The 16,143-nt window shown below is 43.3% G+C and overlaps 1 protein-coding gene across 1 annotated transcript in view; it reads left to right on the top strand.

The window, feature by feature from the left end:
• The first annotated feature begins 375 nt into the window (after nucleotides 1–375).
• Nucleotides 376–16,143, top strand: part of WDFY4 (WDFY family member 4) — a 213,579-nt gene continuing 197,811 nt past the window's right edge. The window contains exons 1-6 of the mRNA XM_063127391.1: nucleotides 376–567; nucleotides 713–902; nucleotides 2,662–2,851; nucleotides 7,454–7,614; nucleotides 11,713–12,165; nucleotides 13,138–13,242. Coding sequence (XP_062983461.1) covers nucleotides 376–567; nucleotides 713–902; nucleotides 2,662–2,851; nucleotides 7,454–7,614; nucleotides 11,713–12,165; nucleotides 13,138–13,242 — 1,291 coding nt within the window. The remainder of the gene's footprint in view (nucleotides 568–712; nucleotides 903–2,661; nucleotides 2,852–7,453; nucleotides 7,615–11,712; nucleotides 12,166–13,137; nucleotides 13,243–16,143) is intronic.

Raw genomic sequence — 16,143 nt, 5'->3', positions numbered from 1 at the left:
GCAGGAAATAGCAAAACCTTCTGGGTTTTTTTTTAAAAAAAGATGGATTAAAAGGGGTCCGTTTTGTAATGGAAAAATGAGTGGAATGAGCGGGAGGTGCATGGGAGGCGGACGTCGTTGTCTAAAGGATGCGCGGACATCCATAAGTGGGCAGTAGTGAGTGTGCGATAAAATGCTCATCTGATGATGCTCCTAATCATGCCCTTGGAGGCGGGAGCAGACAAGTCCATGCCCTCTTCTCTGTGGCAGCCCCTTAGGTATTTGAAGAGTGCTACCATGCACTCCTGTCCCTGCCATCTTCTCTTCCCCAGGATAAACAATATCCTTTCCACATAGGACTTCTTTTCTATAACTAAAAATGGCTGGCTGGATAGGATGTTTGAAATAAGGTTTTCTTTGCTTTCCCATATTCAGGAACAAGGAGTCCGTTGGAGTATCATAAAATCTGGGCTTCCAGGCATACTGTTACAGTGTCTGTATCTCTTCTTTGTCTTTCCCCTGGATGAAGCTGGTGACAATGGTGGGAAGAATCAAGGCAAAAGGGAGACACAGGAAATGTTTGTACAGGTAGGGGTTATTCAGACTTCAAGGGAGCATCTAAGTATATTAGGCCTGGGAAAAATTCTCAACACTGGAGGTGATATTTTAGAGTACAGAGGAGGGTATGCTTTGTCAGCTATATCTGATTCCAACAGCTGTTTTTTTCTTTTAGACAATGCTCAACATTTATGCAGAAGAACAAGGTGTGGAGGAGCTCCTTGTGGCTACAGATCTTCAGTCTCTGATCATCGCAGCAGCTTCCTTTTGGAATCAAAGCTGCCCTTTCTGGAAGTGCCCCACAAGCCAAGTGCTCCGAGCAATTTCGAAGGCTCAGTCCAAAAACACCATTTCATACCTGCAAGGTAACAGGCATTATTTTCTTCTGCACCCATGAGATGAAGAATTGTGATCATGACACGTATTATGGATTTCCACCTCCATTCTAGTCCTTTCTGAGTAAGAAATCTGCATTAGTGATGTTTGTGTTCAGAGAATCTTGCCCCAGACGTGGAGGAGTTCATTGTCCTGAGAATGTACTGCAAACCTGACTAGAGCCTGGGGAGTTGGAAGCTGAATATCTGAAAAGGTCTTTGGGACCTTTGGCATTTTAATTTATTCTCTAATCGTCAGAAGACACCACCAACCATGTGGTGAATCGAAATTATTAATCAAATTAGTTTATTTATTTATTTAATGCATTTATATCACACCTTTTTCCTCCAAGGAATTCAAGGCAGTGTATATAATCCTCCTCTGCTCCATTTTTATCCTCACAACAACAACCCTGTGAGGTAGGTTGGGCTGAGAGTCTGTGACTGGCCCAAAGTCACCCAGTGGGGTTCCATGGCAAAGTAGGGATTAGAACCCAGATCTCCAGACTCCCAGTCCAACACTTTAGCCACTATACCACACTGGCTCTCAATTAATTTTAGTTTTAGTCAATTAATCAAATTTGCTTGCATAAATCTGTTTATGACTAAACAATAATTTGAAGAAAAAAGCATACATTCTTTGTTTCTAGATGGTGCCTGTTCAAAGACAGTTTGCCAATGAATAGGACTTGCTGCTGGGAACAGCAGTGGGAGAGGGCTATTCTTTTCATGCTCTGCTTATGGGCTTCTCAGAAGTATCTGATTGGCTACTATGAGAAACTCTGTCCCCACTTCAGCCGGAGGCTCAACAATGTGCCCAGGAGCAGTAAGGATAAGGACAAGCTCCTTGTCCTTTGTTTGGTGGCAGACCAGAGAGAGAACTTGGTCCCTCTGTTCCACTACTATATAATCAGGTCCTCAAACAGCCTCAGGTCAGTGATTTCCCTCACTGCTGCAGTTACTGTTCACTAATCACTGGTTGACAGAGCTGAGAATTTGGTTCCAGGCCTTTTGTCTTCCTCATAACAAACTGATTTATTTTTGCCTTTATATTCTTCTGTTATTACCTCAGTCACACCTAGCTTGTCTGACACTGAGGCATTGGGCAGGACCACTGCCCACGGGCAGATGAGGGGAGACACCCAACACCCTTGCTCACCCTTTCTGAGGCGCCCTTCCAGACCACCGTTTTACCTACAACACTCCCATGGTAACTCTTAGTGGCTGGCACAAATGGCCTAAGCCAGTTGCTGCCCCAAGTTGATCTTTCTCTACATACATCTTCCAGTGCTTGGGCTGGGAATTTCCACTGGCAGGAAACGAGGTACCATGGTATTTGATCCCCTGGCCCAGTCACATGCCAATATTTATCCAGAAACTATAATTTTAATAAAGTTGTGGCCTGATTTACCTAGTCTTGGTATGTCTTCTCATCCTTGCCCTCCTCCACTCCCAGCTGCAGATACAAACAGGATGGAAATTGATAGACTTTTGATCTAAACCTAATCTGTTCCTATGTTTATGTTCTAAAAATGTTTCTATCAGGGTTTTAGCGAACGTGTGTCATGGTTTTGTGTGTAGGGACTGAAATTGTTGAGAGCAGTATAGGAAAACCTACTGGTACTAAGAGGAGCAAAAATAAATGTCTGTGAGATAGGGTGCTACTGTAGACACATCTGTTGTGACTGAAGGATGAAGCTTTGAGCTCTGTGTACAGTAGTTAATTCCTATATTTTGTTTTTATTTCCAGCTACAGATTGTATTAAAATTTCCATCCAGAATTTGTCAAAGCTTGCTGACTCCTTGCCCCCCTGTGATGTATGTGAACCAGTCAACATCATCCTGTGTTTTGTGAAAGATTCATACCTAATGTCTCCAGTTTTGCTTTTGGAGTTTGAAAAAAATGGGGGCTATCAACTCCTGATGAAAACGTTTCTCAGGCAAGTCTATTAACAATTGTTGGCTGCCAAGGAGACATTTCTGCCTTATTGCCTAGTTCTTTGAAATTTTGCCATTAGGCATTCTTTTTATTAATGCACTTCATTTCCTATGATGAGTTTCCAGTTTAATTATTGGGTCTGTCTTAAAGCACACTGTGCAGCACTTCATTTTTGCCAAGATGCTTAGCAGTACAATCCCTGGTCCTGAGCTTGTATCTGACATACAGACTGTCCAGTTTTTTAGCATGGCATTCTCTTCTAAATTTTGGACAGTGCAACTTTACCAAGTCTGACAGTCTTCTCTCCAGTACTGAATGAATTAGTCCTCAATAATCTGGGTTTTGTATATTGTTAAGAGTGTGTCCTTCCATATGTAACTTCTGGTTTTATCTATTTACGTTTTAGTTATTCTTTTTATTTCCATAGAGGGCAGATTCATATGGGAGAAGGTCATTATATACGCAGATCCCACTCTGTTGTTCTTTAAAAGTTAAAATTAGCAACATGTGATCAAACTGTCAGTCCCTGACAATAATTTAGTGCCATATTCTGAACGAGTAAGAGTTTCTGAACAGTCTTCAAAGGCAGTACCACATATAACACACTATAGTAATCTATCCTGGATGCTACTAGAGCATAAATCACATGGAAAATCTATCTCTGTCCAGGAGAGGCTGCAGCTAGCACACCAGTCTGATATGGTGGGAAATGCCTCATCTCGCAGGCACTTATAGAGCATCCATTGTATACTTGGGCTAACGACACCTCAAGTCATGAACTTGGTCTTGTGCAGCTCCATCCAGGACAGGTTGAATTCCACCATTCTGAAACTTTGGACAATCTACCAACAGCACCCTCAACTTGACTGGATTAAGCTTCAAGAAAACCCTCACCCAGTCCATTACTGATTCTAAGGAAAGGAAAGGAAGGCTGAGTCGACCCGAGCCAGCTGCCTAAAACCAGCTTCCGCTGGGATCGAACTCAGGCCGTGGGGAGAGTTTCAGCTGTAGAAACTCCACTGCTACACCTGTTCTGATTTAAAGGAGAATAAAGCTGAGTACCTTTGGCAAACTGATGACACTTCACTCTTCATGTTCCATGTGTAGAGATCTTTTGTGCATGGAGGAGCATTCTCTCATATGACCCCCCTCACCTGTGGTCTGTTGTGCTACACTCTAGGAACAGGCTTCCCATCTCATCTGCTGTTTCTCAGAACTAGATGATAGTGTTTCCCTATTCTTCAGCCAAAATTCTGGTGTCTAATTGGGCACCAACCATGTTAATTTTAATGGGATGAGATGTCACTATCTAGCCAAAACACTTTCCTTTCAAGTGTGCCTTTCATTCAGAGCCACTGTATCCCTCAGAAGCAGTTGCTATCATTAACGTTTCCTTTGTCATAGAATCATAGAATAGTAGAGTTGGAAGGAGCCTACAAGGCCATCGAGTCCAACCCCCCGCTCAATGCCGGAATCCACCCTAAAGCATCCCTGACAGATGGTTGTCCAGCTGCCTCTTGAAGGCCTCTAGTGTGGGAGAGCCCACAACCTCCCTAGGTAACTGGTTCCATTGTCGTACTGCTCTAGCAGTCAAGAAGTTTTTCCTGATTTCCAGCCGGAATCTGGCTTCCTGTAACTTCAGCCCGTTATTCCGTGTTCTGCACTCTGGGAGGATTGAGAAGAGATCCTGGCCCTCATCTGTATGTCAACCTTTCAAGTATTTGAAGAGTGCTATCATGTCTCCCCTCAATCTTCTTTTCTCCAGGCTGAACATGCCTAGTTGTTTCAGTCTCTCTTCATAGGGCTTTGTTTCCAGACCCCTGATCATCCTGGTTGCCCTTCTCTGAACACACTCCAGCTTGTCTACATCCTTCTTGAAGTGTGGTGCCCAGAACTGGATGCAATACTCAAGATGAGGCCTAACCCGGGCCAAATAGAGAGGACCCAGTACCTCACATGATTTGGAAGATATACTTCTATTAATACAGCCCAAAATAGCATTTGCTTTTTTTGCAGCCACATCACACTGTTGGCTCATATTCAACTTGTGATCTACAACAATTCCAAGATCCTTCTTGTTTGTAGTATTGCTGAGCCAAGTATCCCCCGTCTTGTAACTGTGCATTTTATTATTTATTTATTTATTTATTGCATTTTTATATCGCCCAATAACCGAAGCAATTGGTTTCTATTTCCTAGATGTAGAACTTGGCATTTATCCCTATTAAATTTCATGCTATTGTTTTCAGCCCAGCATTCCAGCCTATCAAGATCACTTTGAAGTTTGTTTCTGTCTTCCAGGGTATTAGCTATCCCACCCAATTTTGTGTCATCTGCAAATTTGATCAGCGTTCCCTGCATCTCCTTGTCCAAATCATTAATACAAATGTTGAAGAGTACTGAGCCCAGAGCTTAGCCCTGCGGCACCCCACTCATTGCTTCTCCCCAGTTTGAGAAAGTACCGTTGATAAGCACTCTTTGAGTCCGATTCTGTAGCCAACTGTGAATCCACCTAACAGTTGTTCCATCTAGCCCACGTTTAGCTAGTTTGCTAATCAGAATATCGTGGGGCACTTTGTCAAAAGCTTTGCTGAAGTCAAGATATATTATGCCCACAGCATTCCCACAGTCCACAAGGGAGGTTGCATGATCAAAAAATGAGATCAGATTAGTCTGACAGGATTTGTTCTTGACAAATCCATGCTGGCTTCTAGTAATCACTGCATTGTTTTCAAGGAGTTTACAGACTGAGTTCTTTATAATCTGCTCCAAAAATTTCCCAGGGATGGATGTCCGACTGACTGGTCTGTAGTTCCCAGGTTCCTCCTTTGTGCCCTTTTTGAAGATAGGGACAACGTTAGGCCTCCTCCAGTCGTGGAGGAGCCACATTGGTTTCTTCTGTTGTCTTCTATCTTTTCTCCTTGTTGGAATTGTTTGTTATTCTGCCTTTAAAATTCCCTTTTTTAAATACTCCCACCCATCTTGCTCTCCTTTTCTCATTAGGGTCACTTGCCATGGGACCTTACTTATCATAGTTCTGAGTTTATTAAAATCAGCTTTCCTAAAATCCAGAGTATGTGTATGGCTACACTCAGCTATTGCTTCCTTTATAATCAAGAATTCAAGTATGACGTGGTCACTTTCCCCCAGAGTTCCTGTAACTGCCACTTTATCCACTAAGTCATCCCCATTGGTCAATATCAAGTCAAGGATTGCTGATCCTCTAGTTCCTTCCTCCACTTTCTGTAGAAGAAAGTTATCATCCACACATGTCAGGAATGTCTTGGAAGGGCCACTTTTGGCAGTATGTGTCACCAAACAGCTATTGGGGTAATTGAAGTCCCCCATCACTACTACATCAGACTTACTTGAAACACTGGCAATTTGTTTCTCAAAAATTTCATCCTCGTCTTCTCCTTGATTGGGTGGTCGGTAGTAGACTCCGATTATCACATTCTTTTTATTCCTTGCCCCATTTATTTTAATCCAGATGCTCTCGATGGGGCTCCCAGTCTGATCCAGAACACTTGAGAACTACCAACTCAATCACAGCTTTTAAAACTCAGCTAAAAACTTTTCTTTTCCCTATAGCTTTTAAATGTTGAGTTTGTTCTGACTCTATACTGTTAGCCTCACCCTACCCGGTGCCTGTTTACACTTCCCTGTGCCTGTTTGCATTCTCTTTCCCTCCCTATTGTTTACTACAACTTTATTAGATTGTAAGCCTATGCGGCAGGGTCTTGCTATTTACTGTGTAATCTGTACAGCACCATGTACATTGATGGTGCTATATAAATAATAATAATAATAATAATAATAATAATAATAATAATAATAATAATAATAATAATCCGCCTGTATTTCTGTGCAGGGATAGGCATTTTTAACATATAGTGCAATTCCGCCTCGCTTTCTATTTCTTCTGTTCTTTTTGAACAAGTTATATCCTTCAATTGCTATATTCCAGTCATGGGAGTCATCCCATCAAGTTTCAGTTATACCTATCAAGTCGTATTTGCCTTCATGTAATAAGAGTTCAAGTTCGTTCTGTTTGTTTCCCATACTCTGGGCATTAGTATATAGACATCGAAGACTGTGTGCTTTGTTCCTACATTGTTGTGGACACTATTTTTGGGCACTATTGGAGTTGTTCTCTGTATTGTGGTCCATGGGCCTTCATCCATTGTTGACTCATCTCCCGCCCCCGTAAGATTCAGTTTAAAGCCCTCTTGACTGCCTTAAAGTTAGACCTGTGAATTTCTACACAAACTCAAGAAATTTAGTCTATCTTTCTCTCTATGCAATGCGACAGCCCATGGCACAATGCCTCCCCCAAATTCCTGGTAGTGCTCAGACTTTTGATAGAAGGTCTCTGCTTCAATCGCTGGCTTCTCCAGGTAGGGCTGGGGAAAAATAGTGGCTGAAACCCTGGAGAGCTGCTGCCAGTCAGTGTTGACAATAGTGGGCTAGATGAACCAATAGTCTGACTCAATGTAAAGCAGTGTCTTATGTGCCTTCGAGTTCTATGCTGGAGTAGAGGCAATGAGGTCAATGGTGTGCCAAGCTGCTTTTTCCTTCTGTGATCTCCCACCTATGTTTCCAGGTATGATGGGCTACTGAGGAGCAAAGAAGATGCCAGTCTCAAGGAAACATTGGACTTTCTGACACAACTGACCGTTTGTGGGGAAACAGAACTGAAGGTTTCAGGCAATATTGCAAATCCTCAGCTGCCACATTTTAATGCTGAACAATCCCATTCTTCTAGTAAGTATCTGTAGCTGTCAATGGAGTGGATGCACAGCATGAAGGTGTGTTAATGTATATTTTAAGGAGAAGTACAATTGTGAATTTAAACACAGCCTGGGAAATTAATAAGTGACTTTTCCAAGGCTGCAAAGAGTGCTTGTGAAATATATGCCATCATTTGCCAGCGATGCTCTTCTGCATTTTATAAGGCAGTCTCTATGCAAATGAAATGAAGGTCACAGCCAAAAGAAAATTTTCAAAATCAATATCATTGCAATAGCTCTATTAGGCCAACTCAAATGGCACAAAATAACTGCACAATTTTGAGTTTTGCAGAACTCTTCATCAGGTATAAAGCTTAATGCTCATGGCTTTCTATTAGGGGTGTGCTCCACTCCATTACGGATCCCCGGATCCAAAGCAGAGTGGGCTGATCCGGACCTCCGAAGCCCAGTTCCGGAGTGGATCGGGGGAGGTCTGGATCAGCTCGAAGCGGTTTGGAACAGTCCAAAGCGATTTGGATGGTTCCAAAGCTTTGGAGCCAGGTAAGTGGGGAGGGGAGCTTACTTGGCTTCCCCGTCCACCACTGCTGCGGTGGTCCGTGCGGCAACGGCAGTGGAGCCAGGTAATGGGGGATAGGGGCTTACCTAGCCATCGCAGTCTGGGTGGCGGCTTCAACTGCAGCCCAGACTTCAGGCCGGAGTTGAAGCCTCCGCCCAGACCATGATAGAGCCAAGTAAGTGGGGGGGAGGGGGCTTACATCTTAATTACCCACATGTTTTAGTTTTTTAAATGGTTTTTAATGCTTTATGTGTGTATGTTCTATGTTTTAGAAATTTTAAATTTTGTATACTCGTTTTAATCTTAATTTTAGAATTTCTGTAAACCGCCCAGAGAGCCCTGGCTATGGGAGCGGTATATAAGTGCAATAAATAAATAAATAAATAAATAACCTGGATCCATCTTGGACTGGGCGGCAGCTGGACTCAAGTAAGCTCCCCTCCCCCTTACCTGGCTCCGCCACCGTCGCCGCACGGACCTCAGCAGTGGCAGATGGGGGAGCTAGGTAAGGAGGAGGGGGGCTTATTCGGCCCCCATTTTGTCCCCCCTTCCCCACTTAACTGCCTCTGCCATCCGCCACAGAGGCAAGTAAGTGGGAAAGGGGGCAAAACAGGGGCCGAATATAGATCCGGACCTCCGGATCCAGTTCTGGAGAAGATTGGGGGAGGTTCGGATCGACCTGAACAGGTTCAGGCCTGATCCGTAAGGTCCGGATTGGGTTCCGAAGTGGTCCGGGTAGGGGGTGCACAGCTGTACTTTCTATATCTTTATACTAATGCCCAGAGTATGGGAAATAAACAAGACGAGCTTGAATTCTTGATTCAAGATGGTATATTTGAAACCTAGCAGGATGACTCCCATGAGCGGAACATAACAATTGAAGGATTTAACCGGTTCTGTAAGCCACCCATTAAAATAAATGGAGGAAGAAATAAAAACAATACTGTCGTCGGAGTTTACTGCCAACCACCCAAACAAGGAGAAGATGTGAATGATGCTTTTGGAAAGCAAGTGAAGATAGGTCAGAGAAGCATGAAATAGTAATGATTACCTTGATACCTGCTGGAGGAACGCTCTCTCGGGTAACATAGGATTGCTCTGCCCACCATGTTAAGTCAATGGTTTCATTAGAGAGCTATAGAGCTGCCTCCTGTTTTTGGTTTTAGTGAAATTAGCAGCTAACAGTTCTTATGGTGACTTATTCCCAGGCACATGGATATAGGATTGCAGTCTTAGGGTGCAATCCTATGCATGTTTAGCCAGAAAAAATCTTACACCTCCCAACATGACCCACATAGGGTTGCCCCCTCAATTAGTTAGAATGTTTGCTTCTATCAAGCAAGTTAAACAGATTTATACAAAGGAGAAAAGAATATAGAACTGTTTGAGTGTAAAAATATATATATTGTTCGTTACCAACAAGAATTATGGAATAAACTTGAATTTGCAGTCAGAAATCATGGTATTGTCACTCTTTAAGAAATTAATACCTTTAGCCATGAAAATAACAATCCCTTGATTTCTAATTTTTTCCATTCATATGTTGGAAAAATACATTCTATTCAGCTTTCAAAAGAATGGCTTAAGTCAGTGAAGAAGACTAGGTTTATTCAATGTAAAAAGATGCTAGATCTTTCTGGCCCTTATACTGGGTATAGAGGTATAAGATCTAGCTGGTTTTCTGGCGAATGACAAGGAACTTGGTCACAATTGTATCCCATCTCAGCTCTTCAGAGATAATCTAGAATTATTGATTGCCAAGGTCCCTTCTAATTCTATGATTTTAAATAGCTACTGAGGAAGGAGTAAGAAAAAACGCTATGGAATTAGTTGTTCTCCTGTCCCCTGTATTTGCTTAGACCCCAACTACAAACTGCTTCTCTCAGATGAAGATCAAGATAATCCTAATCTAAGTAACCGTTTCTAAGGCTTGGGGACAAAACATGTGATATGGGAGATCTGTGATTGGATTACTCCAATTTATTAAAGCTTAAAAGCAGCCACAGGGGATTGGGTGAGGGTGGTATTAGGTAGGCACAGCAGTGTTGGGGATGGGGGTATTTAAGAATTCCTCTTGGGGTATTTTCTCAATTATAATCCCGCTCCCACCCCAGCTCCCACTCCTCACAGGCACCAATATAAGTCACTGTATTTTTCCCTCTCCAGTAGTGTTAATGGCAGCTTGAGGGAAAGGGCAAACAGGGAACGTCATTCCCTGTTTCAGCGTCAGCAGTGGTATACAATACAATAAAATAAATCATCCACTCAGCTGAAATTAATCGTTGAAAGCAATGGAACCATTTATATCTAATTCACTTGAGTTCCAATTGATTTTCAGTGGCCCTAACTACGTCATTTCAGCTGAACTGAAAGCAATAGTCACAGATATCAAGAGTGCTTTCCTTCAAATAATATTTTTAATTCTGAACATTTTGACCAACTGAAGTGGCCAAATTTTGAACACCTCCATCTAATATGTCTATTAGGGCTGTGCTCCGCTTCACATTGGAGCGTAGAAGCAATAGTGAGGCGGCCTGATTCGCCTCCAACAAAGGCGGAGACCAAGCGGGTCAGGGGGGCTGCAAATCGAGGTAAAGAGGATCGAGAGCAAGTGGATCCTTCACCTCGATCCGGAGCTCTGAAAAAAAGGTAAGTGGGGGCTTACCTGGCACTGCCGCAGTCTGTGCGGTGACGGCGGCAGAGCCAGGTAAGGGGGCAGAGGGAGGGGGGCTTACCTGCCTCTGTAGCAGTCCGGCGGTGGCTTCACCTGAGGCTGAGGCTCGAAGACCAGGCCGCTGGAATGTGACGGACGCAGGTAAGGAGGGAGGGGGCCTCACCTGGCGGTGGCACCGCCGCTGCGGAGCTCCGATTCGGAGCCGGAGCTCCACAGCACAGCGGAGTGGCCCGTAGGCGGATTGACGTGGGGTGGAGCGGGCCCGATCCAGAATTTGCAGATCGGGGGGGCCATGCACAGCCCTAGTGTCTATTGTATCTGCTGCACCTCTCTGTTTGTGGAATTTTATTATATTTTAGTTGTTGCTAGTTGCTCTGAGTGGTACGTAAGCACCAGAAGGGTGAGAGGTAATATTTGTGTAAATAAATGAATGAATAAATAAACCTCTTTTCATTTCAGTGAGACTCTATTGATGCTTGCAGACAAAGCTTTTAAACCCACCATCACTCTACCTCATTCACAAAATTTTAGAGGGGTCCAGACAATGTAACCTTCCACTCACAACTCTCCCATATTTTCCCACTACTTCTTCTGTCTTTTTTCTTAGCAATCCACTAAGAAAGAAAAGTGGAATAACTGCAGAAACCCTTCTAAGTAGTAGCACTTGGGAGTCCTCCAGTTTGTAGCACCCTAAGAACACTGAATGCAACATACCAAACACTGCTGTGGTGCAGCCTCCATTCATGCCCGTAGTGTTTAAATAGCAGCCACACTCACTAGATTCCTCTCGTTATGTGTTTAGGAAGAGCGCAACTGTGACTATAAATACTCACTCAGGGAGAATAATACAGAAATTGTTGCCACTGCTGTTCTTTCTACAGGAAAGAGAGTGAGAAATCTGAAGGCTTTCCAGGTGCTAGAATCCCTTTTTCGGAAATCCATCAACCCGGAGCTCTGCCATTACATTTTACTCACCCTAAAATCTATCTGGACCTGGAACTCCATGAACTTCTTTCTCCTAGAATGGTCACTACAGCCTATCTCTCAATTTGTTGGTCTCATCCCTCTCAAGCCACCCTTGGTCCAGGTCCAGTTCTTCCAGCTGGTGGAGTCAGTGGTGTTGGACCTCTCGTATGTCCCCCATGAGATCCTGAAAGAGATTCAGTGTTTGATAAAGGATAATGCAGAGCCACTGTGCACTTCGGCTGCTCTGCGCTGTCTTCACAGCATCACACAGAGGGACCTGCTCTTCACAGATGTCTTCAGGGACTCAGGGCTTTTGGGAATGCTGCTTGCTCAATTACGCAAAGAAGCCAAGATACTGAGAAAGAAAGGTACAGCGTCTAACGAGTCCTCTATACATAAAAATGGTAGCCATTCAGAAATTCACATATTTCTGACTTTCATGGTGGTAGAGGATAGTATAAAATTATACTGGCAGTGTTTATTGACCGCTTGGAAATTGAAAAGGACCTAGGGGGAATCCACACGTCGTTCCGAGATCGCTTCTAAGCGACCCCAGTGCGGCGTGAAAGCGATCGTGTACCTGGCCTTTGGAAGAGCCGACGAAGAGACGTCCTTCCCGCCGCCGCCGCTGCCGCCCACAGACCTCCTCGCCGGCTGGGACGGAGAGCTCGGAGGAAGAAGGCGGGGTGGAGAGCTTCTTCTGCTCTCAACCCCGCCTTCTTCAGCCAAGCTCTCCTGTTTATGGTTTCTTTTGGTCCCTTAGCTCCCACTCCCAGTGTTGTGATGCAAGTATGTGCCTTTCCAAACCACTTCCAGACTGATACTCAGAATCTGCCTCTGAATGGTTCATGGTCAGGGGAACGAGGGAGACGTGATAAAACTGCCACTCATCTCACAGCCGTGTATTGTGCACAGTGCACCACTTTGCGCCTATAGGAGACTCTTTTGGTGACAGCTGATACTCTTTGCCGTTTTTAAGGGAATGACGGGGAGATTTGCTCAGAGGAACCCTTCTCCTCCCAGCAGTCATACAGAAACACCCCACTCTCAATAGCTGATCTTAGTATTGGCTTGAGCAGGCCGCAGTGGGAAGAACATCCCCCCTCCATCCCCGCCCTGGTTATTCTGCTCTCAGCAGAACCCACTCAACCACATACTGCCATTTGCCCTTCCAGCCGGTTCCCTGCTCAGCTTCAATAGCTCCCTGCCACTTCCTAATCCCCAAAAGAGAGTATATCGATTTTTGTTTTCTTTTAGGATTGTTTTTTTCTATTTGGTTTTAGCCAAATACATAACCAACATTATTCTTAAGGAAAGTGATCTGGTTTCTTGTTTTGTAGGTGGAACCCAAGCAGCTTGCCAGGATCAGGTGATGGAAAAAGAGCTCATCAATATGATGCTGAAGATGGTCGCTGCTCTTGTTGTGGGATCTGTTAGGAACACAGGTAAGAAGAAGAGCCAAGGAAGCTCTGTTGACCACAACATCATTATGTGGATCCATTCCAATATGGTTTCAGGCCTGGTTCTGAGGCAGAAAGAATCTTGGTCGGCCTAGTAGATGACTTATGCCAGAGGACAGATGTGGGGAATGCAAACCTTTCATAGGCTGACCATATTTTGGAAACCAAAAAAGAGGACAACATGGCCGCCCCCAAGGGGGCAAGCCCACCAACATGTCCAGCCCCCAAGGGGGCATACCCTGAACATGGCCTTGGTCACATGTCTGATTTCACAGCACATAATTAAACAAATCTGTTCTACATAACATCTTACTGTTAAAATCACTGAAATACAGAACAACGGAGACATTCAATGTATCTGAAATTAACTTCACTCACTCCTACTTTTGTAGCGTTTGCTGTATTTTGAAGCTCTTGCTATAGTCTGTGTGATACAGTCCCTCCTTCCCTCAAATATCTTTTCTGACTGCAAATCCTTTGCTGGATGACCATAGTCTCACTTTTTCTAACATTTAATGGTCTTTCCCCATCACCTTTTTTATATCCATAGTCACAGATTCAGCATACTGCTACCACTGATCAAATGAAGTAGTTGACAGGTGCAGAAAAATCCAGTACAACAAATGAGCATCCTAGCATTCAGAAAGAGTATAAAATACTATTACCTTGCAAAAATTAGCCATGGAACTAAATGGACTAAAGGCTTGTTGCAGTCACTTCTCACTAGCACCTCTTAGCTTGTTTCATCTTCTGGTTTATCGATGTGAAACTATCACAATGCTAGACAAGGATCTTTCCCTCCTTTCATCCAAATAGCTCCTGAATCTATTTATTTATTTATTTATTTTATTTAAGGATTTTTATGCCGCCATTCAGCCAAAAAAGGCTCTCACGGCGGCTTACAAAAGTATTTCTTGACAGTCCCTGCCCACAGGCTTACAATCTAAAAGACATGACACAAAAGGAAAGGGGATTGGGAGGGAGGAGGAGGAATCTATACCACCTCACTGTGCAGAGAACAAAAATCCCAATCAGAGCCCCAAAGAAAACTGCCCAAAGAAACCTCAGAAACAAGTCCCATTGATTTCAATAAAGCTTACTCACAGAGAAATGAATATAGGATTGCAGAGGACAGCTATGCACTCACCAGAACCTGGCCTCCTGAATCAAGCAACTGGCCAGTGCTCCCCAGAAAGATGCTTTCAGAGCCTAGGAGATCCAGACACACTCAGACAAGTCAAAACAAGCCACGCTACAGACTCACTTATTATCTTGCTGGGACAGAACAATCCCCAGCATGACCAGATACAAAAGAGGGCAGGCTCCTGCAACTTTAACTGTTGTGATGAAGAGGAAATTTCACCGGGGGCAGGGGGAGGCAGAATCCAAAAGCCACACTGTAAAATAATCATAATCTCAGAGCCATATAGAAAAGCAGTGTCTGGAACCGAGCTGAAAGTTGCGAGAGAGTGGACCCCTTTGCACGTAGTATCATCATCATCATCATCATCATCATCATCATCTCCATCAGCACAAAAGCAGTTTTAGACCCATATTTTTATTGATAGTGAGGAATCCACTTACCTAAGGCAAAAATAAAAATATATTCATACACACACACTCTCAAGGAATAATATAATAATAATAATAATAATAATAATAATAATAATAATAATAATAATAATAATATAAGCCTTTATTGCTCACCAAAAGCAATAAAGATTTATACTACCTAATAGCTGAAGCTTCCTGGGCGGTTCACAAAAATTAAAACCATTCAAAGTATAAAACAAACAGTATAAAAACATGATATAAAATACAATATAAAAGCACAACCAGGATAAAATCAGCAGCAGTGCAGAATTACAAATTTAAAATAGCTTCGGCTATTGGGCGGTATAAAAATGTAATAAATAAATAAATAAAAATAAATAAATAAAACAGCTAAGCTAAGCTTAAATTTATAGACTGTTAAAATGCTGAGAGAATAAAATTTATAGACTGTTAAAATGTTGGCGTCTGAAAGAATATATTGTAGATGCCAGGCAAACCTCCTCAGGGAGCTCATTCCACAGCCGGGGTGCCACAGCAGAGAAGGCCCTGCTCCTGGTAGCCACCTACCTCACTTCCTTTGGCAGGGGCTCGGGGAGAAGGCCCCCTGAGGATGACCTTAGGGTCCAGGCAGGTACATATGAGAGGAAGCGTTCCTTCAGAAAGACTGGCCCCAAGCCGTTTAGGTCTTTGAATGTTAATACCAGCTCTTTGAATCAGGCCCAGACCTGGACTGGCAGCAGCAGAATAATAATAATAATAATCCACAGCCACCCACACAAGGCAAAATAACATTCATCAACATAATGAATGCACACACCCAAGGCAAAAACAACAACACACATTAAAAATACAACACGAACCCACATACTCACCCAAGGCAAAACAGTAATAATAAAAATTAAAATCCACACACACACACACACACACACACACACACACCAAGGCAAAAACCAAACAACTAAACACCCATACATACTTAGTCAAGGCTAAAAATACCCACCAATACACTCACCCATGGCAAAACTAATAATAGTTTTGAAACACAGCCAAGGCAATCCTCCTCCTTACACATGCTCACCCAATCAATTCATCAAAACCAGAACCCAAAGAATGTATAGAAAATCAGTGACAACTTATTTCATCATAGAATCATAGAATAGTAGAGTTGTAAGGAGGCCCATAAGGCCATCGAGTCCAACCCTCTGCTCAATGCAGGAATCCACCTCAAAGCTTACCTGACAGATGGAGCCAGAGATGAAATCCAGTCTACACCCCACCCCACTAGACTTAGATTGCAGCTAGAGATAGTTCATTTGGACTTCAATTACTTTA

This window comes from Elgaria multicarinata, chromosome 5 (assembly GCF_023053635.1).
Source record: "Elgaria multicarinata webbii isolate HBS135686 ecotype San Diego chromosome 5, rElgMul1.1.pri, whole genome shotgun sequence".
NCBI lineage: Eukaryota > Metazoa > Chordata > Lepidosauria > Squamata > Anguidae > Elgaria > Elgaria multicarinata.
The sequence above is the reverse complement of the archived record's forward strand: the minus strand, read 5'-3'. Positions and strand labels throughout refer to the sequence as shown.